The sequence below is a fragment of the Falco punctatus genome (assembly GCF_963210335.1).
Source record: "Falco punctatus genome assembly, chromosome: 4".
NCBI classification, from domain to species: domain Eukaryota; kingdom Metazoa; phylum Chordata; class Aves; order Falconiformes; family Falconidae; genus Falco; species Falco punctatus.
This window is the reverse complement of record NC_137583.1, coordinates 107,832,449-107,858,219: the sequence shown is the minus strand read 5'-3', so window position 1 is coordinate 107,858,219 and position 25,771 is coordinate 107,832,449. Positions and strand designations below refer to the sequence as shown.

At 38.5% G+C, this 25,771-nt stretch overlaps 1 protein-coding gene across 2 annotated transcripts in view; it reads right to left on the bottom strand.

The window, feature by feature from the left end:
* RFTN1 (raftlin, lipid raft linker 1) overlaps nucleotides 1–25,771 on the bottom strand; it is a 98,710-nt gene that overhangs the window by 33,728 nt on the left and 39,211 nt on the right. For both annotated transcript variants that reach the window (XM_080386458.1, XM_080386459.1), the window contains exons 3-4: nucleotides 24,187–24,373; nucleotides 12,124–12,232 (exon numbers count right to left, since the gene is read on the bottom strand). In XM_080386458.1, the coding sequence (XP_080242584.1) occupies nucleotides 12,124–12,232; nucleotides 24,187–24,373 (296 nt within the window). The remainder of the gene's footprint in view (nucleotides 1–12,123; nucleotides 12,233–24,186; nucleotides 24,374–25,771) is intronic.

Here is a 25,771-nt window from a genome sequence, read left to right as displayed (position 1 = left end):
AGAGTTTGAGGATAGTACATATGTAGTGATTTTACTGGTCTTGGTCAATAAAGACTGCTGCTTGTCAATCTATAACAGACTCTCCCACGCTGTGATTTGGATGAGAACAGCTTTCACAGCTATTGTAGCGATGTTTTACAGTCTTGGCTCACTCAAAAAAATGTGTTTGTTCTAAGGAATACCTGATGGTGAGGTTTTTCTTGCGAGACTCTTGTTCTCAGAATGGAAATAGGAGAAACTAAGGACTGAATGATAGTCTAAGGCGTATTAGCCTAATAGTTTAGCAGAAAGATTAGAAAAAGACTGTATCTTCAAAGCCCTTTCCCAACAAATTAATCCATAGCATGCAGAATACAAAATCTTACTTAAACCTATATTTCAAATTTTCCCTATTACATAAGACAGAACCAAGCATCTCATTTTTTTCGAGAAAGTCAATTTAGCAGGAAATATTATGTCAACAGCGCAAAGAACAGCAAAGCGATGTATCAGCATAGTCCTGCCTTCCAACTTTCCACAAAACCACGAAGAGGCTAGCTGTTATAATAAATAAAGTAAAAAGCTTGCACATTTTCAAACTACAAACAAGGATAATTTGATTTTTCAGTATCCTGTTGAGAGCTTAAATTGTACAAAATTTTAGTTGCCTTCACAGCCAGAATGAATTATGCCATCCAGCACATGTTCCCATTTCCTGTATTTGAAAAATCAAATCTCAGAATGATAAAACTCAAAATCCCAGCCTTAAAACAAGCCCAAACCTCAGCACCTGGACAGGTCGTGTCCAGAAGCTACACATGGCAAAAGGGCTGTTTCTACAAGCCACCTGTAGGTTTTGGACCCCTTGAAGTATCCTGTGCTGATACACACAGACAGATCCTGTCCGCGTCAGCCTTTTGGGAAAATATCTTGGCAGATATGTGGTGTAGGTAATCAGCAAGAGAGAAATGCAGGGGAGAAAGCAGTGGTAAAGTTGAACTGAATGGGAAGAACGTGATGCTACTCTGACAGGGTCACCCAAAACGTATTTCAGATCAGATAAATGCTACACAATCACTTGTCTTCATGTGCCAGTTTAGAGCACTAACAAGGGTATTAACAAAGGTCCTTGTCATACTGCGCTGTACGACTAAATGAGAGGAAAAAGCATAAAAACCAGAACTACATCTCTACCACTTACTGCATCAGAAAAAAAGCTAGATTAAAAATGCCCTTACATACTAATTTCAACTGTTTTACTGACCTTTTTTGTAGTTTAAACATGCTACATATTTGCTCTTTACATCTTGGGAAAATTTTAAAATGGAAATTCCAATAATTATTTTTTAAAAAAAATGTTCTTTGATTCTTTCCCCAGACAGGAACAGAAACATTTTTATTGCCTCATAAAGTGCTGCTTGGATGATATCAACCACAAATACAAGAAAAGGTCTCCATCACAAAAGATGTCATTGTTCAACATCAGAAGCAGAATTTAACTCATTTATTTCAATCTGGATAAACTCCCAAGTGGGTACATCCAAATTCATTTATAACTGGCTTGCCACAAATTTGATTTACGCCAGTTTAAAAATAGAACCTGCTTAAAGACGGGGTGAAATTTCATAGGTACAGAGGGCTGAGGCAGTTAAAGAATTTAATGTCGTCCCTATAATTTGTCTGATTAGAAACCTGGCATTTTTCCTGAGGGGAAAAAAGAAATGACAGATGTAGCCTTTGCTAACTGTGAAACAAATATCAAATCTCCCACTAACTCTGGCAGGAATAAGGACAAGCCCTGTGTCCAACCCTGATGTCACTACCTTAATTGAATTTTAGCTGGGGCACTTGTGTTAACATTCTTAACATTTGTGGAGTGTTATTGTTTATTTCAGAACGGACTGAGCACTATTTTTATACCGCATTTGGAAAAAAGGAACCAGCAGCAGCACAAAGCGGTGTCACAAAACATTATGTTGATGTTGCAAATCTATGCCCCATCTTTTTAAATACTTCTGGTTCTCTTGAAGGCTCCCTATCTAATTAGAAAATGGCTGACAATCTCATTTAAAGATCTTTAAAACCACACCGAAAGATGAAATCCTCTTTTCTGGTGTTTTTTTTTTGTTTGTTTGTTTTTAAACTACAGGCCTCACAGCCATGAAAGACATGCAGAGATTCCAGGTTGAAAGCTCATTTTGAACAGCCACAGAGAGGTTTTCTTTTCAAATCTATTTAGAATAAAGACACTTGGCAAGTACATCATACAGTCCACGTCTTGTTTGTGATTCTGTGTTTCTTATTGCATTATCAGCTCTGTAATAACCTCCTGTTCATAGCAGGCATGACGGCACCACTTATAAATACCGAAGTTCAAGGACAGAGATCTCATGCTGAACAGAATCATGTACTTTTTGCCAGCTTCAGTAATTGCTTACAGGAAACTTCTGTACATTTCTTTCATGGGATGGCACACAGCAAATCAAACACTTCCCACTATCTCAGGACAGTATTCCACCCACATCAATAAAATATGAGAAATAACACGCAGCAATTTAATAATGATGACCCCTCTTTCGGATAAGGGTTTTCAAACAATTGATTTAATAAGACAAGTTTAGGAATTTCTCTTAACTCTTGTATGCCAGGAGCTGGACATTTTTGGGATGCATCCAGAGGAAAAGCCGTTTCTCTGATGTCATCAGAGCATTCCAGTTTATAGCAGTCCTAAATGGTCTCAAGCCTTACACTTCCTGATCATCTGGAAAAAACCCACCTTCAAAACGTAGGCATTAGGACTGAACATTTCATTAATAGGTTTGCTGTATGGCTCATGATATAACAAAATACTGAAAGAATGTTATAGCAAACCAGCAAAGGGGACTGCTGCCAATATAAAAACAACAGAAAATTTACAGAGAGCACACACAGCAAAAAAGTGCTTGGAGAAAGGACAACAATCTCTAGGAGCCCTGAACTGATGTTCCAATGGTCAGATGCATTTAGTTAGCTCTGCAGTGAACTAAGGGAAAGACTGCTACTTAGTCCTACTGACGGCCAAACATATGGCCTTTGAAACAATAGCTGGTTAATTTTGCTCAGAGCTATCTATTTAAACCAAGCAAAAACTTTCTTAGCCAATAAAAGAAACGCTTGTCCGTCTGTTATTTGGTTGTTTTTAAAAGAACAATCTTAGAGGCGTTAGATCTCCTAACGTGTACCCAAATAAGACCACTATTTTTCTACCTTCCTTTAGGATTCAAGCAAATTGCCTTTGACAACAGACACAGCACCACGGTTCTTCATGCAAAGAACATGATCTTGTGGTTTGAGAACACTATGCACTGCATGCCAGCAGTTGGAACTGGAAAAGGATGTTCAAGACTACAGTCTTCCAACTATGTCCTCCTTCATTAATATTTAGCGGTACATGTTTCATCACAAATATTGCGCACACCCCTTCCAGTTTTCCATTTCTGAAAACAGATGTTTAAAATTAAGACAGGCTTTTAGCTTGCTTCTGGTACTTTCTGTAGGTCTCGCATGCCCCTTCCTGAGAAGACAGCTACAGTCAGCAAAAGTTTACTGCTTACTTTAAAACCAGCTAAGCTTAACCCATGTTCTGAGGGAAGCGTTTAGGCCTTCTGAACAACTCAAAGCTTTTGTGACTTTGGCGTTTTTGCATCTCACACTACATTACCAAGAAAGGTAATTCTACTAATCAACCAGCAAAGGAGCAACTACTAATCACTTCTCTGTCCTATTACTCTGAGACTCTGTTTCACTGCTCGCAGATTTCCAAACCACGCAACCTTTCTGACAAGGATGCTCTGTCACTTAGGCCTGTACTTCCCATGCATTTTTTACTTTTTCCAGTTTACACTCACCAATTCTGAATTTGAGATAGGTAAGTAGATACAAATGTAGCTTGTAGAAAGTCAAATCCAAGTCTGCATTTAGGCTTTCAAATTACCAAGTATTTTCACTGTCAATTACTTTAAAACGGCCATCAGGGATAAAACACTGGAGGGATGCCTTGGAAAATGTTACCATAATCCCAAACCAAAGAGTCATGCTTTAAGCGGTGCTGTTGACAGTGTTTGTATCAATACTTTCAATGAAAACCTTGACCAGACTTCTATCATTCAGAACTTTAGAGAAGACTACTACAATGAAGCAGACAGATCCAAGAGAAGATAACAGAGTTAAAAAAAAAAAAACCCAAAAGTCTAAAACCAAATCAGTTTCTTGAAGAAACAGATCTATGCTGACTTTCCATCTCTGCAGTACACAGACACAGCCCATTCAACACCACCATTGACTTGAGACTTTAAGCTCTTGTTGTATTTGTAGTAGAGCGCAACAAGTCACTGAACGCAGAAAAGAAAGCAAACTTTGCCGTTTTGTAACACACCCATTGGTAGTAGCTTCTGCAAAAGGGAAATGAAAGCTACAAGGAGAACCACAGCGAAGCAAGTTGCTACTGCAACTTAACTGCTATGCTGAGTAAAATAGAAGACAGGCTCTTAAGACAGCGCTGCAAGCTATATGTCTCCTGCTACTGCAGCCAAGGCAGGTACAAGAGCAACAACTTGAAAGTCCTTTTCAGCTTGCATTAGGTGTACATTCATTCCTGAGAACAATATAACCATACTAAACATGTAGTGCCAGCACCGTGCAAGTACATTCGTTCCTTTCAGCATATCTCACTAGATAACAGCTCATGATACCACACTGTCTCATCCTCTACAGTCTTGGGTGTGATGATTCTTCCCAAATTATCTTATTTTAGCATCTGTTCCTTCACAGAACTGGCAAAGGGAAAACATAGCCTATGTCCAGCAACAAAGGTTCACTGACTGTGGTACTGCCCAAAAACATACCTGCACCGTCCCATCCTTGCCCTAAACTCTTAAAAGAATTCCTGAATTTACTCACATCACTAAACTCTTAAAAGAATTCCTGAATTTACTCACATCACTTAGGATTTATTCCCTAAAAATTGTTTTAGACCCGAAACTGCTACAGAGCAGCCAGCTATGCCCACTCCATCCAAATACTAGATATATTAGACAGACTAGAACTGTCAAAAAGTCTGTACAAACTCCATCCCATGCACTTGCTCTAGAGAACAGGCATTTCCAAAATGCAGACCATGTCTTCTGCACGAATCTTTTGAGAGAAACTCCTACACTAGTAGGTGAACACAAGCAAGGGGAAAATAAAGATTTATAGAGATGGACAGTTGAGTGTTGTATCAAACAATTGTTTTAGCTGGATGAACACAATGCAGTGTTCGTTGGAGAACATGAGAAAACAGTCACTTATTTGTGATCAACTAGCACTAATGCGATGCAAACTGGGACATCAGTTTAGTCCACCTCTATCCTAAGCAATGAAAACAAAAAACTAAAAGGTTCAAGACAACAGGAATATTCTAAAAATCAAGAATCCAGTCTCAAACTTACAGACTTCACATTTAATTTGCAGGGAACACTTTATATAAACCAAGGAGTGTTTCTTGAAAATCACATTGTTTCATCAAGCCATCTGTTACTTGTAGCCAAAATTACAATTTGAAAAATTTGCCCATATTTTATTTTAGCACAGCATAAAATATTATCATATTTATTGTTATTAAAAACGTTATTTTTCCCATCAGGCAGAAGTGGTATCATTAAAAACATCAACTGCATACTTTATAACATCTATTTTTATCTTGGTCAAGAAGATGACTCTGAAAGTTGCTGGGGGCAAAGGATTATAAAAGCACAACCAAGCTCCTGGGAGAGTCCTGAAAATAGTTTTGCAATGTTCATGGAAGATATATATCAACACTGCTCTTATAGGGCTTAGTCGAACAGAAGTTGAAAGAAGCTTAACCAGGAACAGATGTTTCCCTTCACACCAGGCTGTTTAAAATACAGAATATGCTATTTTTTACCATCTCTTGTTATATATACACTTACAAAATGTTAACAAAATGCACTTTAATAAATATTATCACAGCAGATCATAAACAGCTGAACCATTGATGTTGAGTTTCAACTTCTGCTTTGTGACCGTATCTACTTCTAAGATCCAAATACTTAAAAATAAAATAGAGGCTCTGTCTGCATTGAAAACATGCAGAAAACAAAGCAGTCCACTAAGTGCTCAGCAATGGTTTCCATTACAATGTACTAAAGAAATAAATGTTGTATTGTTCTTTTGCAAATACCCTGGAGAGTGAAGGTTTTGGGGTGGGATTTTTTGGGTTTGTTTTAAGGATGGAAATGATTTTAGAAGAGGTTGAGATCACATCTAGATAAGTAATCCTAGGTAATAAACAGTACTCTAGAGGGGTCATTTTCTAGCCACAAAAGTAAATTTAAACTGCTTATTCATTTGAAGAATGATCCTCTGAGCAATATTAAAAGACTCATTTTTTTCCCCTCTTCCAGCTTGTACTGCCACCTGCTCTGACTGCATACCCTGCAAGAAACTTCTGAACAGGCCAGCTAAAACATATTTAAAGTAAAGAATAATGCTTAGGATTACAATAACCATCTAAGGAACCTCGACACCAACAGAGCAATCAGAGACTTCACAGGAGAGATCTTCGTAGGACTGCAGCCACAGAGTCATGAAATCTAACAGTCAGTCCAGTGCTCTTCAGAGCACACAAGCTGCATCTCTTTGTTCCTTCTAAAGAAATCTCAATGCAAAAATTAAGAGACGAAGAATAAGAAAAGACAAACAAAAAGAGACAAGAATGCGAGAAATACTGGAACAGTTATATAAAAAACCCAGTATTTTTCTTAATTATAAATAGAAGTAAAAAAAAAATGACAAGATTAGTAGTTTTTGCTTTTTTTTTAGGGAATTGCAGACTTCATTTGCTTGTCATACTGTTACAAACACAAATAATATATACTTATATAAAAAGTACACACTATCACGGACAAATTTTTTCTATGACATATTTCTCATTTTCTTACTGTTTCATAGTTAGATGCTGTTCCGAGTTTCAAAACTCAGAAGCTGAGAGTTCAAAATCATTTAATATTGCTTTCACACAACATATGGATATGTGAAGTCCCTTGTTTTGATCATATAAGACAAATGTTCATTCTGATATAAGTAAATACGTAGGAAATAAGTGAAGAGCCAAGTCTGGTCTGAATCACTCCCTTGAGTAGGAACATCTATGGAAGATATTTGAAAAGCTCTTGAGAATTCATCATATAGGCACTCGGGTTTTATTTTATAGGAGAAACAGAAGTCCTCGTAAATACTCCAACCCTGCTTCTACCTTAAAAGAAGCTGGAGAATTAACCTGTCTTTTAACAGCAATACTAATATAAAAATATTTCACCAATTAATGCCGTAACACAGATGACTCTCCAGAAAACAACGCGCATGAACTAATACAGCAGTTCTCTTGATAACACCAAAACAGCTACAGAAGAATGGAGGCAAAAAACCACAAGACCAGGAAAAGAAGTATCTCAGTAGTTTGATAAAAATGTCCGTATGCAGAAACACGCAGCAAGGCTGACTTGCGGTTGGTCAGAGAGTGTAGCCATCCCTTACCCAACCACTCAGACAGATTCCTGCCTGTTGTCTCCCCCAAAGGAGAGAGGGCAGGGAACAGGCAGGAGAATCCAGCCCCTCCAAGAAACGTCTTGCCTTTCAGGACTACACTGAGTAAGTTCAACTACAGTTTGAACTTGTCGGTAGTCACGTCTATGAATGCCGAGTGCACAAACCAACACTCGAAATGTACTAATTCCTCATGCCAGTTCTATTCCTGATAATATTTTCTTTTTTTAAAAGACATTTAGAAAAATTCCAGTAAATACCAGTTGATACCATATATTCCATAACACTGGCAACACGGCTCAAATACGGTAGAACCATATTTCAATGTAGGATGTGAATTCTTCCTACAAGTGTTAATATTGTATGGCCTTTCTTTCAGAATAGTCCCATTCCCCATGCAACTTGCCTTTGTACCAGGAAGAACTGGGAGTTACCGTTTCAGATGCCAGCTCTAGAACAAGTACATGGGTGGCAGTGTCCTTGCACTGTGTTTCGTTGGCATATTCCTCCCTGGGATCCCAACTCACTTAAGTCTGAGAGGTACCATCACTTCCTTGGCCCAGCAATGCTATTACTAGAAAATAAATGTCAAACTTACAGGCCAAGTCACTACATCTGCAGGAGTCCAGATTATTTCTGAGGTGCTTTGGACTATATGGAAGTTGTTCAGAGGACCACTTAAGGAAGTGACAAGTTACTGGCAGCTCTGGAGCTACTGCTGGTGTTGGCATTTGTATGCTCACTGAACTTCACCAAGACTATGAACAGACGGAACAGCAACGAGCAGATCTGATGGACTCTCATATGGCAGATTTCATCCCAAGATAAACACCACATAGGTGTTTACAAGATGGCAGTAGTGTTCCGAGCTGAACTGGTCCACGTCTGAAAATGCAAAACCAATTATCCATCCGTACGGCCTTAGGTTTGTTGGAAGAAATTAGACTCGTTTCTGAGTCAAGTAAGGACAGATCAGCAGGGAGAGGGGTCCTCGTCTAGTCAAAAACACAAACTGAAGATGCCAGCATTTGGGTTTCAGTTAAACTGCTGCATTTTTAAACGCTTTTCCATGTTTAACATACTTCCCCAGGGAAGGATAACGAGTCGACGAGGGACAAGAAATATGAACTCTGCAATGGGCTCAAACTGAAAACATGTTAACATACAAGAATTTAGTTCTGAAAGAGCATTATTCTGCAGGCAACTAAGGATACAAAAATGTGCTTCCTAAATTTTAAAAGTCAGAATTGGGAAGAAACGGTACAGAAATTAGCCTCCATTTCCTAACCTTTCACCAACACCACAAAGATGTGAACACAGGAGTAAAACCTTGTGCCTGTTACAGTTCTTCTACAGCACGTAACTGATGTGGAAAACAGGTAATGAGAAACATATTTGGCATTCATATATGACTGCGTATCCAAAATAACTTTTCTTGGGATGTCAGCCTAGCTTCTCCTTCCCTTACTTGTCTCAGCAGATTCAGGAGAACACTCTCAGATGAAAAAAACGATAATAGAACACACAGAAATAAAGAGCAACTAAGGAAGTAATTAAAGGCTACCCTATTTTACATGAGACACAAGTCAAAGTCTTACAAAACACGGTATCTTAGAAGTAACATCTCTGACTTACAACAACTTCAGAATGATCTGAGCCACAGCGATCAGAAGTTCAGAAGTTAGCTTTGCTCATTAAAAAGCAAATGAGCAAATCTTTAATTTCTGTTTTGCCTGAGAGCTAAAGACAGGAGTGCTAATACCAATACAGCAGTAAGTACATACACAAGAGTTACTTCTTTAAATCCCCAGGAATTATGTGACAAAGAGACCATGGGATGGTTGGAACTCTACAGGACAGGCTGAGCCGCAACAGATCCACATTGATATGAAAGAACAAACAACGGGGTGATGTCAACACGACATTAAGCTACAGGAAGAGTGTATTCTATGCAACATTATGTCCCCAATACTTAACTGCCTCCTGTCTTCCACGGCTCTTAACCACGGTCAGAAGCCACAGTAGTGGCCAAAATTTACAGAAGAGAGTAAAGAATTGGGACCGAGTCCTAAAGCACAGAAGGATCTCAACAACAGAACACAGGTTTGACCAGCAAGTCTTCGTCATTTTTTAAATGGTTTACAGTCAACATTGTACTGAGGCACTTTGTTTCAGTGAGCAAGAAGCATTCGCTAGGTGAAATAACATCCTTGTTTCTACTTCATTACTCTTAAACATTTATATGGAGTTACAGAAGAAGAAAAGAGATTACCCATGCTGCATGGCACTGCAGAATTGTTTTATGTTTGCCAGAAGCAAGCAGTTAATATTCAATATGACAGACATTTTCAATGCAACAAAAAGTCAATTGAGAAAAGTCGTCACTAAAATTGCATCCTTGTTCAAACTCCACGTAAACAATACTTGCTCATCTGTGCATAATAAAATACTAAAAATTAGTTTTTCCAGGATAGAGTGGTTTTTTTCTAGTAAATTCACGGAGAAAATTTTGACTTGTTATTTGTTTTGAAAATATGGCTACTCTATCTGGTATCTTTTTTTTTTTTTAAACATAGTAATTTGCAATGCAGTAAGATGGTAAACCTGTGCTAAAAGCCTCTGTTACGAAAAGCTCTGTGATCAAGAATTTGCCTATTCAATTACAGCACTCTATTAACTTCAATTGTATTCCACAGTTTGAGAAGAATTATAGGGTTGTTCTTTTTTAAAAGCAAGTGATTGCCCCCTCTAACAGCTTTTTGTTACTACTTTCGTTGAAGAACAGCCTTTATTTTTCTTTTTTTTTTTGTAAACATCTGGTTTATATGCCCTTAAAAGAAACGGACATTTTTGTTGCTCAGACAAATTAGTTAATATGACGATTAATCCCTACTCCCAAACAAGTCCTGTTTCCCCGAGTTAGATTTACATAAAAGTGTTGAGACTTTCACAATGCGTTTAATCAGATATAGACAGTGACACACCACACACTTGACAGCAACAGCTTCAAAGAACTTCAAATTCCTCTACATCAAAAAACATCTGAGGATGAGACACATACTCAGCCTACAGAGAAACAGTAAATATACGTTTCGGCTATTAAAATTTAAATTATTATCTTTCAAAAAGGCATATTCATAACCCCATAATCAAATGGCTTCTACCAACAGAAACATTGCCGTATCTAGAAAAACATTCTAAAGAGCCTCAAAACTGGATGTTTATGGAAATAAGATGACTCCTAGATTGTCATTTTGTTTTCATGTTAGCCATACTCTTCCTGAAGTTACAAATGCAAGGAAATTTTTTGTTGCAATGATGCAAAATTTTGCTACCAGTTGTGACAGATAAGCCTTTATTTCTACTCTGACTGAAAGAACCGAAGAACAAAATCAAACATGTTGAAACCGATACACAATAATACACCAGCTTTGTTTAAGTGTGAATATACTGTAAGAGTCCAAGATAGCATCAGAATAGTAGTGCAATACCACATTAAAACCTGAAGTCAATCTGGACTCCAACTTTTCAATATTAAGTGTTCAGAAAACTTTTTGTTTGTTCTGATACCAAAATCTGTATATCTTTAAGTATGATGATGACAATCATATAGTCATAGCTGCATTATTTTTAATCCAGTTTTTACAATTCATAGTAAAAAGGAAAGATTGAACATGAGCGTAGTCTGTCGAGCTGAGTCCCTATCAAGCTCACACAGCCTGTGATGAAATTTGTTTTACAGAATTTTCTGAACTATTATCACTGCAAGATGGATTAAAGCTAGAGGAGTATGCCTACTCATACTATTGCACCATGTGGCCAAGTAAATATAGTATTTAATGCTAGTTTTTATAACACGTAATAGGACACAACAGATGCTGCAAAATTTGAAACATGCACAATGAATCTCTCTTCACTAAAATGGACATAACCTGCTAATTTCCAGTCTGGCAGAATATTACAGCATCAAAAATAATTTTAAAAAGAAGGCGACAAATAAACAATTGCAGGTCTCTCTTCAATACCCCAACATCTAGAAAAGTTTATTGAAAGCCACACTATTCTGGATGACAAAGGGGTTTAGCTTACCAGTACCATTTCTAATTACTAACGTCATGTGATAATGAAACAAAACTTAAGTAATCTGGGGGATTCTGGGAGTTAATAGGTCTTTTAGCTACAGTACTATCCAACAGGATATTTTGACACTAAACCAGAAATTATATATATTGTTTCAACTTAAAATGTCTATTACAGGACTGTCTTCTACACTGGTGACCTAATTAATATAATCTGTGAGAGGTCATTCTCCTGTAGTCAGTTTCTATAATAATATGATCAAATATTATTTTTCTCTCAATAAACATAATTGCCCTTCAGATATTTAAAATCACAAAACACCTAATTCTACTGCAGTGTTTCAACTGCACAAAGTGTACACATATTCCTATTGTCAGACTGACAGAACTAGAAGCAATAATTATAGTGCAAAATCATACTGTTTTATATATAGTGCAAAAACAAAGTGTGTTTTGTTGTGGGTGTTTTTTTTTAACTCACTTTCTTAATGAAATCAGGTATCTCCTTTTTGTCTGAAAGTTGGTTTAAAGAGGAGCAGCATTCTACCTCCAAGACATATCCTTCACTATGGACATCAGCTTTTGAAGACCTAAACAGGCAGACAGAAAAAAAGAATTAGTTTCTGTTGTTAACACTGGATACCCAGACACGTCCTTTATAAACATTTCTCACGGAAAGCTAAACTTTAGACAGAACTTCAGCCCCAATACATTGACTCCATTGAGCTCAACACAGTTCTGACAAGCAGCAGCTACAGCATCTCACTTAATTGCTAGGGAAAGGTATCATACCAATGACTGCAGATGGTGGAATGTCTTGGGGACTTCCAAATTTCTTTATCTGTCCAAGAAACACTTTGTCAACCTGGTATCAAGGAGATGCAGAGGTGACGCAACTCAGAACACGCAGAAAGCGGGTTCCAGTGCAATGAGCTGACAGATGCTCTGGGCCCCACAGGGCAGCCTGCTGCAGGCTGTGTTTAACAAGACAGTAACTAAAGGAAACCCTTCTCTTATCTAACATCATTCTAAGTCAATATTTAAAAATCAGGGGCTAATCAAAGGAGCCTATCCTTCAGTCTTACCTTACGCTTTGTTGTTGAAAAATGTAAAGTCATGTCTGAAATCCCTTCTCTTTCAGAAGACACTAACTCTTAAAATAATTCAAAATGTATGGCATCTGCCATATACATTGCTGAACAAATCACTGCTGGGGAAACATGGCATCAGACAAAATATGCAAAGGGAAAGTTTGGAAGTTATCCTGAATGATCTTGAGAACCAGTCTGTAGGCAAGCACTGCAAAGCAGCACTACCGAAGGCAGTTTTCATCTCCTCTGGACTTCTATGAAAAGAAACTGATACACCTGATCAGTACAGGAAATCCAGAGAATCACTTATTATATATCAGTTCTTTAGGAGAACACATGGAGGAATGTACAAAAATAAAAGCTAGCCTATACTTCTTGGGATTAGTAACAAAGTCGTTATCTTAACATCCTTAATATCCCATAGGGAGAATGAAAAGATCTAGTCTGAAGTAAAGAACTAATCCTGGCCGGCAGTGGCTCGATGCACTGGGTACCGACAGGACAGGAAGAAAGCTGCAGAAGTGTGAACCAAAAGTGCCGAGGAAGCAGCGAAACAACAAAACAAGGGCTTTGCAAGCTTGCCATGCTTGCAAAAGTGAGTCTGCGTAAAAGGCCTGTTCTGGGGACTGAGACTGTGTGACACGTACAACGTGCTTCAGGTCCCAGGGGCTTTCCCAAGATGCTAACAGTTACCCTGAGCCACGAGATGCACAGGCTGCTGACTGCAAACTGGCAGTATGTTTCCTAGGCAATATTACAGAAATCTTCTTAAGTCTCACGTGACATCATATTTTGTACTTGGTCCTCCCACTCTCACACAGGCTATATTCTCACTTCGTTCCTCTTTATCTCATGTATATGTTGGACAGGTGTTACCAGACAGTGAATTGGTTGGGAACGCTGAAGTCCTTTCCCTATTTGTTTTTCCCCTCCTTTCTAGGTTTTTCTCTTAACTTGTGGTCCCGTTCTGTTCTTGATAGCGGACAAAAATCTTAACAAAACACTGGTGTCCATGGCAACGCTCCAAACATCTTTATAGGATTTACAGGAATCATTACTGGGGGGCTAAAGGTGTTCCACCACTACTCCTCTGTAACAGGTGTACAAAAATTAATTTAAGCAGCAAAAGAACAACTTTGTCAAGAAAAAAAAAAATAGCATTTTGTGAGGGACAACACATGAACTGCAGACAACCATTTTTGCTGTTCTACATAGTGTTCAAGATAATCTATTCTGTTTCCACCAGATTAACTCATTGAATTCAAGAACGTAAAAATAAATATAAGAAAGTCATCCTGCTAGAGAATTTACTATTATACCTACATTTTTTTCCTAAAACCTGAATATGACTAACTGAAAATGTAGCCCTGATGTCATTTAGCCATGTTCCAGATAGAAATAGGTATGACTTGGGGCTCTCTAATGCTCTAGCAATCAATAAACTGCCATTTGATATGGCAGTGCAAAGTCCATACAACATCAAATGGAACAAACACAGTTCTCCAGCACTTCCATTGTTATGTAGTTACAAACTAGAACTGGGTTACCAGAAACAGGCAGCAAGGAACCAACCCCTTTTTAGACAACCAATCCCATTTTGGGGGGACAACACCAAACCTCTACAAATGTGAACACCAAACACCTCTGCCATTTCTCTCGCCGGGACAACCCACTGCGCTCATCACAGCTCCCTTCCAGTCCCACTGAGAAAGCCTTACTCCAGCCCTTTGAAATAAATAGGCTTTGAAATAACGAAGCTCAAATTCAAAGTTAAGATATCAAATCCCAGAAATTAAGTATGTGCCATCTATTTCTGTGTCCACTCTTTCGTCAAAGCCTGTTTCCTTACATAGTGATCGGTCTCCATGCAAACCACGGCAATGCTGCAAATACGTTCCATGACAAACATCAAAATTTACTTAGTCGAATTGCGCCAAAAGAATGAGAAAGATTGTATTTTCATGTTTAAACCCACTGGATGTCTGTTAAAACAAATTATTTTCAACATATATTGGTGAGGTTTACGCAGGTATAAGGAAGAGTGAAGCTTGCCCTTGAACCACTGTCTCCTAATTCCCCCTCTCCCCCTCAATGGCACCCTGGACTCTGATTTTCTGCAGTTTTTGGAGGACCCATTCCCAACTTCTTTGAAAGGAGTAAGAGTTATCTGTGATACAGATTATATCCATAAAAAGACAGTGATTCTTGCTGCAACTGCTTAAAATGACCTGTTTATTTTTTCTCCTTTAACTAGCACTTACTTTGAAATACACTTGCTGCTTGTGAATATTTAAGGAAACAGGAGACAGTGAATTCTTCCTCTAAACTGCACTAGGGCTCATGAAAGAAATTCCATCAAATACCACGGCACCCTGTTAGGAACATTATTTTACAGAACACACGTAGCAGATCCTGCTGAAGGCTACAGAATCTTTAGTTAAAACCTTCCAACAGAAATACTTATACTACCAAAAAGAATTTTCCATGCTTTCAAGTCAAACATGTCCAGATATGTTAAAAGCAAGTCTTCGTCTATACTGGTAGTTTTTACCTTTTTCAGAAAAATCTAAGAGCCTATTCTGTCAAAAACAAACAAAAGTCATAGTTTTTCCGTATGAAAATAATAAATAGCTGTGGATGTCACAGACCACAAAATAATTTTCTGAGTAAATCCAGGTGGGCAAGAAATTCTTTCCAGCCTCTATACAATAAACAATACATTTCAGATATGAATCACAAAGTATTTCACAAAGATCATAGAAGTCTCTCAACCCCTTTGAATATTATTAGCATAAACGTAGAGAATTAGCTAAATATAGCTACAGGTAAATTCTATACTGAACAGAAATTATTATAGTTTTGGGTTTATTCATTTAATGGGACTACTTTTGGGACCACTTTCCTTCCAGACTATGAATTAGGACCCCCAAAATATGCACATCTATCAAGATCACAGAAGTCAGAGGAAAAGTCAAGAGTAGAGCTCGGATCTCCTGCTTCAGTCCTGTCCCTGCACTTGCATCCCCCCGTTCTCTTCTGAAGAAGGACCGAGAGTAATCATTTGAGAAATAACCCAATAAGCCATACTCTGGAGTCTCTTATCAGTTTTATATCTCGGGAAGTTACTGGGGGTCCAATATGTAATATATTTTAAAATTAAAACAATGGTTTTCATTTCCACTTTCCCATCATATACAATTTCTCAACAAAAGCAAGAAAAATAGAAATGCTGAGATAAGTTTAGTTACAAAAATGTGTAAGCCCCAACAGTTTGAAAGATCTTCCTTTTCTTCTGGATGTACAGTCAGTGACTTCTTCCTCTTCTTTCCCTCCTCCTAGGTTGGAAAACTGAATCTTCCCCCCTTCATTGTCTGCGAATATTCGAGTTATTTTAATTACCTTTGTTCCTTTAATAAAAAAAAATCCCTGGGTTAATTAGAAATGGCCCAGCTCTGAAAGAAGCACAACTGGACACAGTAATGCCGCACTCGTGTTGGAAATGAAGACAAACCAGAGAAGCTGGTACACCCCGACACATTACAACACCTTGTACTCACTACGACACATTTTGCGATACCTGAGGGAACAGAAGGGACAGTGCAAACACCACCAGCACTTCACCTACAGTGGGGAAGGGCAGTCTCCTGCCTGCCGCCCCAGAAGAGGACAAACCACTGGTTAATCGTGGAGACTGACAGAAAAATTCACTGTATCTTATACACCCTCAGCTATGTTTTTCTTCATTAAAGACTTCATCATTTGTTTCTCTCTATTGATTTTTCTGGAGAAGGATTTTTCTGTCACCGTAGGTACCCTCAGTGACCACCATGGCCATCTTAACCATGGTGTTGCGAAGAGCTGAGAGGGAACATCAGCCTGGTGCTGTACAGGGGGACGACGTTTGCAGCCCAGGGGAGGAGGGCACCCTCAAGCATTACAGAAAAGGCTGAGTACCACAGACGTAAAGACAGTGGCATCTTGAATCCTAAATAGGACCTCTAGTGCCACTAAAGAAGAAGAAAATACATAGAATAAATAAGATATTCACTTATAATGGGGAGTTCACTGGCCAAAAATATTTTACAATGGTTGTTTCAGTAGGCTGTCATTTCCTGCACAGCTGTTTGCAGTTAAGCACCATTTCATGGTAGATAAACCATAACCGGCTGTAGAGTACCAGTAACTTACACAGTTACTATTAAAGCTGACAACTCAGTGTCTGTTACAAACTGGATTTCCAATCCTTTTCAGATACAAGAAGGAAATGAGGGAGCCAACATTTGGTCCTAATCTTCCTGATGTTCTCCATGCCCATAAACTCGGCAAGCCAATAAGCACACTTGTAAGCTGTGCAGACTCTCCAAAATGACTATTTGATTAAGATTATGCTAAGAATATAAGTGCAGTTTTGAGATTTTCCACCATGTAGGAACAGCTCTACAGTTCAAAATGCAACTGTACTTTTACAACAAACTGATCTAGGTTACAAAAAACCAAACCCACATCCAGATGATTAACCAGAACGGTTGGTATCTGGATAATTTCAGGTTTTTAACAACCTAGTAAAACTAGAGTATCTGAAAACCAAGAAGGCAAAAATTAAAAACCCAAAGGTTTTATGATGCCCACCCAACAAACACCCAGGGTTTTATAAAAATAAAAGCAGGTATATTGTATTATGACAACCTCATCTCTAATCCACGTGACGCTGTTTTAACTTTATTACCTAAACATTTTCTTTACTAGGAATTTTCTCATATAGGAAACTGTCACTGGAATATATATTATTAGTTAGTAAATTTTTATAAACTTTTTTAATGTCTGTCTATAGTTTCTTGAGAAAAGTTCAGGCACGTATGGATACATAGGCATCTTTAACGTGCAGTGTTTATAATTTTGAGAACACAGATGAAAGAACATTTATTTTGGGTGAATGTTAGAAGTTATTGTGAGGAAATATGTATTTCTTTGAACTTGAAACAAATAACAAGCTTTTAAAACTCAAGCCATTGTCCCTCGAGCTAAAGGAAGATATCTGTTGACTCTTGGGTATGGAATAAATATTATTTTTTCAGCAAGCTGAAATCAGCCTGCTGAGAGCAACAACACACGCTGCATTTGCACACAAAATGTGTATGATCCTAACGCTGATGAAGACAAAGTCTGACATTTGACATCTTCAAGATTAAATCCTATGTGAAAACCAAATAGATACACATACACACACACACACGCATTTACATTTACATTAAAAATACATTGTACCAATGCAAAGTATCTACTTTCATCAACTCAAGCAAGCACAACAGCACTACAGTAGATCACTGACATTTTTTGTCAGATTGTGTCATTGTAAGACACCTTCCTTCAGCTGGAGGTCCTAGGGGTCTTCTGTAGCACATTTCAGGGGTGAAGGAGAAGGGGACTGGGAACAGTCAGCACAGGCTTAGCAAGGGTAGATCATACCCGACTAACCTGATGGCCTCTGGTGTTAAAACGAGCGGGTTTGTGGAAGAGTGGAGGGACGCAAGCGGCTGTCATTGGAGGCAATTTTAGCAAGAGGTTTGGCACTGGCTCCCACACTATTCTTGCATGCAAGTTAGGATACTATAGGCTGGAAAACCAGAGGAGTGAAAACAGTTCCATGGTTAATGGTGATGCCCCATCTGGAGGCCAGTGACTAGTGGAGTCCCCATCCAGGGGTCTGCAACCAGGGACATGTCACGTTGAACATGTTCATCGATGCCACAGAGGAGGGGACAAGGTGTGCCTCTTGCCAAGTTTGCAAATGACATCGGAGCAGGGGGGGCAGCTGATGAGGCAGAGCGCGCACTCCAAGAAAGCTCCAGACCACTGTGTGTATTTTATACAGGGATGTGCCACTGAAGGTCAAACGTGGCATGAAAAATTTTCACATAGAGCGTGAAGAAATATCCATCACAAACTCAAAGACAGACTTGCTAGGCAGAGGCACCAGTCATGGCTCAAGGCTCTATCCACTAAATTCCACAGAAAGCCAGAGGAAGAACTCCCTGTTTCCAGTGACTAGCAAAAAAGCTTGAACAGAAGAAAAGCTTTTGGGGGCTAGAAGGTGTGAGAATGTTTTAGAAACATTTTCCTTTGCCTCTGGAAGGCAGATGTGCAAATCCAAATGCCAGAGGACCAAACCAAGACTTCACAAAGCATAACGCTTCTGGGGGCTGCTGCTTCTTCCCTACATAATTATGTCTTTCCATATTTCATCCATTCCTTAGTACAATACAGGTTTCCTTTTATTCATGGGAAGGGCTGTTCACTGCTATGTTACGAGGGGAGTTTAGTATGACTGGAAAAAGAGAGAGTTGGTTTTTCAGGTGTGAAAGAACAGAATTTCCCCTCCAGTTAACATAATTAAGCAAATACCAAGTGGACACTGACAACTGGAAATACAAACATAGCATCAAAGAAGCAATACAATGACTACTGTTTTGTTTAAGTCATTTCACATTGCATGTTTAAGTCATTTCAGCCTTTTGCATTTACACCATGCCACTTTACGTTTTTCTACAAACCCATTTTCTAAATTTTCTGTAATTCTAGACTTTAAAATGACACAAAGGATACAAAAATTTAGCTGTATCTCAGAAGATGCCATTAATTGAAACCACTTGGAATTAACATTGCATACCAACAAAAAAAAAAAAAAACAACTGTAAAAATCCTGTTTTACTATTAAACTTTTGAACTCACTCTGTCAAATTCTTTTGCAGATAAATACAATTATTTTTGGCCTAGTGATGACAGTTTACATTTCATCAGGATTAATGGGTATAGGGAAATTATAGAAATAGAATCAGAATCATCTCATCAAATGAATCACTGGAACACCTGACACCTCATTATTTTACAGAAAGGGAAAACAGCTGCAAAGTTGTTTGAGGTAAACATAGAAGTCTACTCTAAAAAAAAATTACTCTTAAATTATACTACTTAGTCTACTAATGTTTCCCTGCCGATTGCTTTACTGATTGGAGGCAAAATCTGTAGAAGGGTATGTCCTAGGAGATAGATGGAACAACAGAAAGACAGACCTCTTTGGAATTCAATTTATATCCCCTGCCACTCTCCTGTGGTGAAACAGGATAGTTCTGACATATTTGCAGATGCTCTAAGCAGACTGTTTATGAGCCTGGACCATGTCTCTTTCCTACTGGAAGAGAATGGAACTTGTTTTCTAGTGCACAGTATTTAGAAAGAGAAATCAAAACATTTTAATGGACATTAAATTTAGAATCTTTAAGATACCAGACAAAGGAGTGACACTACGGGGCACTGGGAATAAATTAGAGCAGTTTTGTGCTGTGATTTTATTACAATTTTGTTCAAAGGCTGACTGCAATTTCTTCAGCCACAAGCTGTCCAAAATAGTAATGCACATAGAAATCTCTGTTTTAGGTGTCTTATATTAAAAACTAGTGAGTATGGAAATAAAAAGGCAAAGAAAGAAAGGTCATTACGTGCAAGAAGACCTAACCATCTCTGTTCCTTGGGGGAACATACATGAAATCCATGCTACTCTCCTTATCTTGGTTAGCCAGAACTTTCCAAATGCACAGAGCTTCCCCTGTCCCTTCCACCAGGAGAGACATGCTGTCACATGTTCATGCTTTCCAGGGTACCACCATATATCCCCCTTCCTGAGATTCTTGTCTTCAAGCATAAATCAGTGTGAACCAACTTTTCTCAAGTGTGAACCAATGCAAACCAGGAGGCCAGGGACTATACTGCACACCTGGAGCCTTCAGCAAAAAAAAAAAAAAAAGCCCTAAAAACCTGGGCTTGAAGATTTTTCTTTGCATATTATTTTATGTGTTCTCCGAGAAACTCAAGTATCTCGGAACTCAGCACCGACAGTAAAACAGCCAATTGCTTTTTAATTAAGATGTCCATTGAAATTTAGAGATAGAAAGTATCCACCGGAACACTGAAGTTATTATTCTCTTATCTGACTCCGTTCTATTCAACTTCCAAACCACTTCAAATCAACTGGCTAGTGTCCACAATGCAATTAGGTGCTACAGAAATATTTAAATTTATTACATTCAATTTAATAAGAGCAATGGCAGAGTCCTTCAGCTACTTGGTAAACTACCTTCATGCCAAGTGCCTCTAAAGAATTAAACACTCCTCTATTACTTCATTTACTTTAATTGAACTTTACACTTTTTGCAGCGCAAACAATTGTATCGTTGATGTTTCAAAAATAAATCTGTCCTTTATTTTCATATTCTCCCTAACATTTCCAAGGAACAAACCTTGCTTTTCAATATTTACAGCTTCCATATACGTTAGGAATGTGTTTCCTTAAATGTCCTAGAGCAGGAATGACTTCCACTTCCTTATTTACCAGAAATCATTAGACAGCTAAGATAATGAAGGCACGTACATATCAGTGCAGATCAAACACAAAACCGTTGTAGTAACTTTAAAAGTCACCTTAAATGTACAATGACACCGCAAATTTACAGTGAGTACTTTAAAACTCCAGGACAAAAGCAAAATCGGAGTAACAACACTAACAGGTACTTTTTTCATGAGTTTTAACGCATAACATGTCTAAGTGCTATTTCTTCCATTTTACTCTTCAAGAAACTAAGGTACTGCAAGTCTCAGTGACAGCAGCAGCATGTGGTTCCTGACGCACAACATGTGCTGCAGCCAGTATAGCCTCTTCTTACCTTTTGAGAGGCAGTGCTGTAACACTAAGCCCTCAAAATACGAGTCAACAGTATTCATTTTAAAACAAAAAAACTGACATATAAAGATGCAACACCGATTAAAGACCAATACAAGAGTTCAGTTCTGTCCCTGTATACACAGAATTGATATTGCTGTACTAAAGAGGCACTAACAGTTTCATTTCTGTTCCATTCAGGCAACAAAAATAGCAAGGTGAGATCTATGTACCCGGTACCTGGCAGACAACTGACATACGAAGCACGTAGCACTGGAGCCATCCATGGTAAAACACCTGCAGTAAAAAAGGAGCTACAGCCTCAGGTGTTTCGCAGAGTGGGCCCCACACCAAGGCACAGAGCTTTTTATAACTCCTTGGCTCCCCATGAACGCCTGGCACCACCATTACGGAAAACAGCAGGGGACCACTTTGTACATCAAAGCATAAATAATGTTACTAACGATCCTACAACGGTACCTGGACTACTTACACTCCTAAAATCTTATGACAGAAATAAACACTCATCCGATCAACACAAACACTAAGCAGACCTTAACTGTGACCCAAGACTTCAACTGTTTTATATAGAGACAGCCTACAAATGCCAGAGACCTGATAGTCCTCGGGGGGGGGGGGGGGGGGGGGGGGGGGGGAAGTAAAATTGACAGTGTAACAAGAATGGTTAATGAAAAAAATTAACAGTATGTCTTTTTTTTTTTTTCCTCCTGTTGCATTTTTGTTTTTGCCCCCGCTGTTAGTGGAATGTGATAATGTCTATGCAGGCCATAGTCATCTAAAATCTGCAACAGCCACCTGCCTTCATTGCACTTGGCAATGCAAACACTCGTTGCACCCACACACTATGGAAGGAACTTCTCCACAGCTTCTCCCATTCTCTCAGCCAAACTCAGGAACATTTATACTACTACATGAAACACCAAACTGATGTCATTTCCCTTTCTGGTACTTCTCTGTTTTTTCCCGCTGCACCGAGTCTCTTCCGCATCCCTAGGCAGTCAGAAATGACAGATAAGAGAATGCAAAGAAATGGAGTGTGAATGTAAAAGGAAATCTAATTGGTTCAAGACTCTCTGCTGTCTTCAATTTTGTACAGTCATTTACAGCTGTCTAGAGTGTGTGAAACACTGGCACCCAAGTGAGTGAGTAGGCAATTAAGATTTTGTACTCTTTCAGAATCATTCTGCACAGATGTAAACTACTGGATACGGTACAAGACAGCAGTGACACACGGAGTGCTCTGGCTTGAAGAGAAGATCACGCTGCTGAGAAGGGTGCTGCTTCCCCCTGATGTCTTCACAGCTTAGTCCTGGATGATGCTGAACCCTTGGACCCCAGCCCAGCAGAAGTGCTTAAGCGCTTACTTAACATTGCAAACTTATGCATGTAAATACTTTCATTATTTGCAGCAGGGTATTCCGCAGGCAGGGAAAGCGAGGCCCCAAAACCAGGCAAGCTCAGCCCAGCATTACTCAGGAAATCCATTGTTCAGCCAAACGTTTTATGGAATGGAAACCCTTTAAACAATAATATCAGGCAAGCCAGCATGAAGCTCTGTAGTAATAAAACTAAAAGCAAGACAAGGTAAACTGAGAGTTATTTTAGAAACTGAAGTTGCCTGTGACACCCAATGCCCACATATATTTGCTAATGAAATGCAAAACTTTCTCCTTAGGTCACAGACTGAAGTTCAACCCCATCTATAATTGCTACCGATTGATTACCAGGCTGTAGCAAATTGAATAGTGGTTTTACTTCAGTTTTAAAAAGGTATCTAAAACAGTTACATCCTTTCTTTCAAGCGTCAGCATAAAGAGAGAGACTAGGATTGACAAATAGAGGTTTAGTTATCCCCAGCCTTCAGTACAGGTCACTGTAAGAAGGGGTGGACTGGGGAATGCAACTAACGTAGGAAAACCATACAGAAGGGCTGCAACAACACAGGTAGCTACAGAGTTGTGAGCGGTCAGATAACATTAAACTATGTTTTAAATCATTAACTAAAAATCATAAATATATGTTTATGAATATTCACATTCTAATTTTCTTCTGGGCTACTTAGGAGCACATTCTATTGATTATTTTTTTTTAAATCCAGATTAAAACATAAAAGAACATTATTCCTGTTTGTTTATTCATCTTCAGACTTTGATTACATAAAACACTCCTAATACATTTTAAGAGACTAAACAAAATAGGAGAGTCATCTTTTTATTTAGGGAGTTTCCACCCACTGAAAAATTAAATGAACTTGTATTGTTTAGAGGAAAGACGAGCTTAAAGTCTAGGCATAAATTTAAGAAGTATGCATTAGTACTGCAGCTCTCAAATTAATTGCATTAACTGTAACCATAAGTATGCCTTTTCTAAGCAAACATTTCTTCTGTCTTAATTTAATCTAATAAACTCTTAAAGGGTACCAACAGGACCATCATCACAAATTGTCAGGCGCAGGACTTGTTTGTTTCCCTCTCACGACAATGCATCCCAAAATATGGACCACATTTCAGCTTTTTATTCTCCAAGTCATCTGCCAAACTGCAGATGAATTGTAAAGATGAAGAACATGTTAAGCTTATTCAAGCCCAAAGAAAAAAAGAAAAAAAAAAAAAAATCAAGTCTTGCACAGTAAACTCTGCTGTAATTTCCTGATGTAGGTCAAAACTCAGCAGGAAATCACATTGTCTATTTTTATCCCAGTTCATTGGAAGTGCTTTACCTTTCTGTTTTCTTGATAAGCACAGCCCTGAAGATTTGTTCCTGGGGAGTTTTCTCTTTTTCATCAGTTGGTTGCACGAAAGGGTGGACAGCAGCCAAGACAAAGCCCTGCTGGTACAATTCTTGCAGCTGAGCTGGAAGATCACGCAAAGAGGAGAGCTTGATTGCAGATGATCCTGGCAGCTCAGCTGGAAACAAAAAAGAAATTGGTCAATAATCCTACACTGGACTATCACGGTTTTTTAAGCCCAGGCTCTTCAGAATCAAGCAAGCTTCACACTGATCTACAATATTAACACAGAAATTGACCTTTCCTGAAGCCCATTTTATATTTCAGATTTTAAGCAGGCTGTCTTGGCGAAGGACTTGTCTCACACAAGAGACTGCTGCAATTAAACAAGAAGTCAGATACATTAAAATGCCAGATTCACTATGTAGTCTGGCAGAGACGAAGTGGAGGATTTAATAAAAACAAGGCAGCTGGTCAAAAGATATTCTAATTTTTAGTAGTTGTCATAGTAATGCCAGTTAAGGACAGCAAGCCATGAGTCAAAAATATAAAACAAGAGAAAGGGGAGAGTCAATGAAGGTAGAACATGTCAAATTCAAAAGCAATAAACAAAAGATTCCATCTACATGAAAGCTGTACTATCAGACTAAGAGATCACTGACACAAAATGCTGTTGAGATTAAATATCTACCAAGATGTCTAAAGAGTACTTTGTTTCAGAATAAGAATCTAAACTTTATACCTCAGGGTTTAAGCAAACCTACACATATTAGAGATGAGGACGAGACCTTGTACATGAACATTGTCCTTCCCCAGTCTGCTTACTGGGGGGTTTTATGCCTTCCTGTGAAGCATTCGATGCTGACTCCAGTCAGATCCTCGAGATTCAGGTACTGCGGTCAGTACGGCAATTGTCCTTATTTCCTTGGAGTCTTGTGAGCTTCGAAAGAAAGCCCCATAAATCACCTAAAACAACCTTCCACTCTCTTTCTCTCAACATCAGTAATTCTTCCTATGTTTTCCATATCTTACAGGAAAAAGAGATCTTTCTTTCCTGACCTTTGCCGTTTCATTTCAATTTCTCCCGGAGGGTATTTGTTATTTCATCCCTAACCTTGCTAGAGCACATAGGGTGGTGAAGTTCCGGGTGGTTTCCTCTCCCACTGAAACCAATAGGATGGAAACGTTGCAAGAAACATGACAGAGGTTCCCAGCACCTTGCAGGTCTTCGGTAAAAAAAAAAAAAAAAAAAAAAAAAAACCACGCAAGCACTGGAGAACATTTTCTATGAAAGAAGCCAGCTATGCAAAATAAGGTTTCATTGTACTGCTTTTTTCATCAAACTGTGTGGCTACCCTTTATGAATAATGAAAGAGGTTGTCAAAAAACTAATAAATATTCAAAACCAATAATAGAGAGGAATGATTTAAATAATAATAGAATAGATGTGCTTGGTATGCTTTATCTTCATATAAGACCATGTTCCAGAAGAGGATAATGGAACTTTTTGACCAAGAACTACAAGATGCAGAATTTTTATTATTTCTGCAAATAAAATGAGAAATCCAAGCAACAT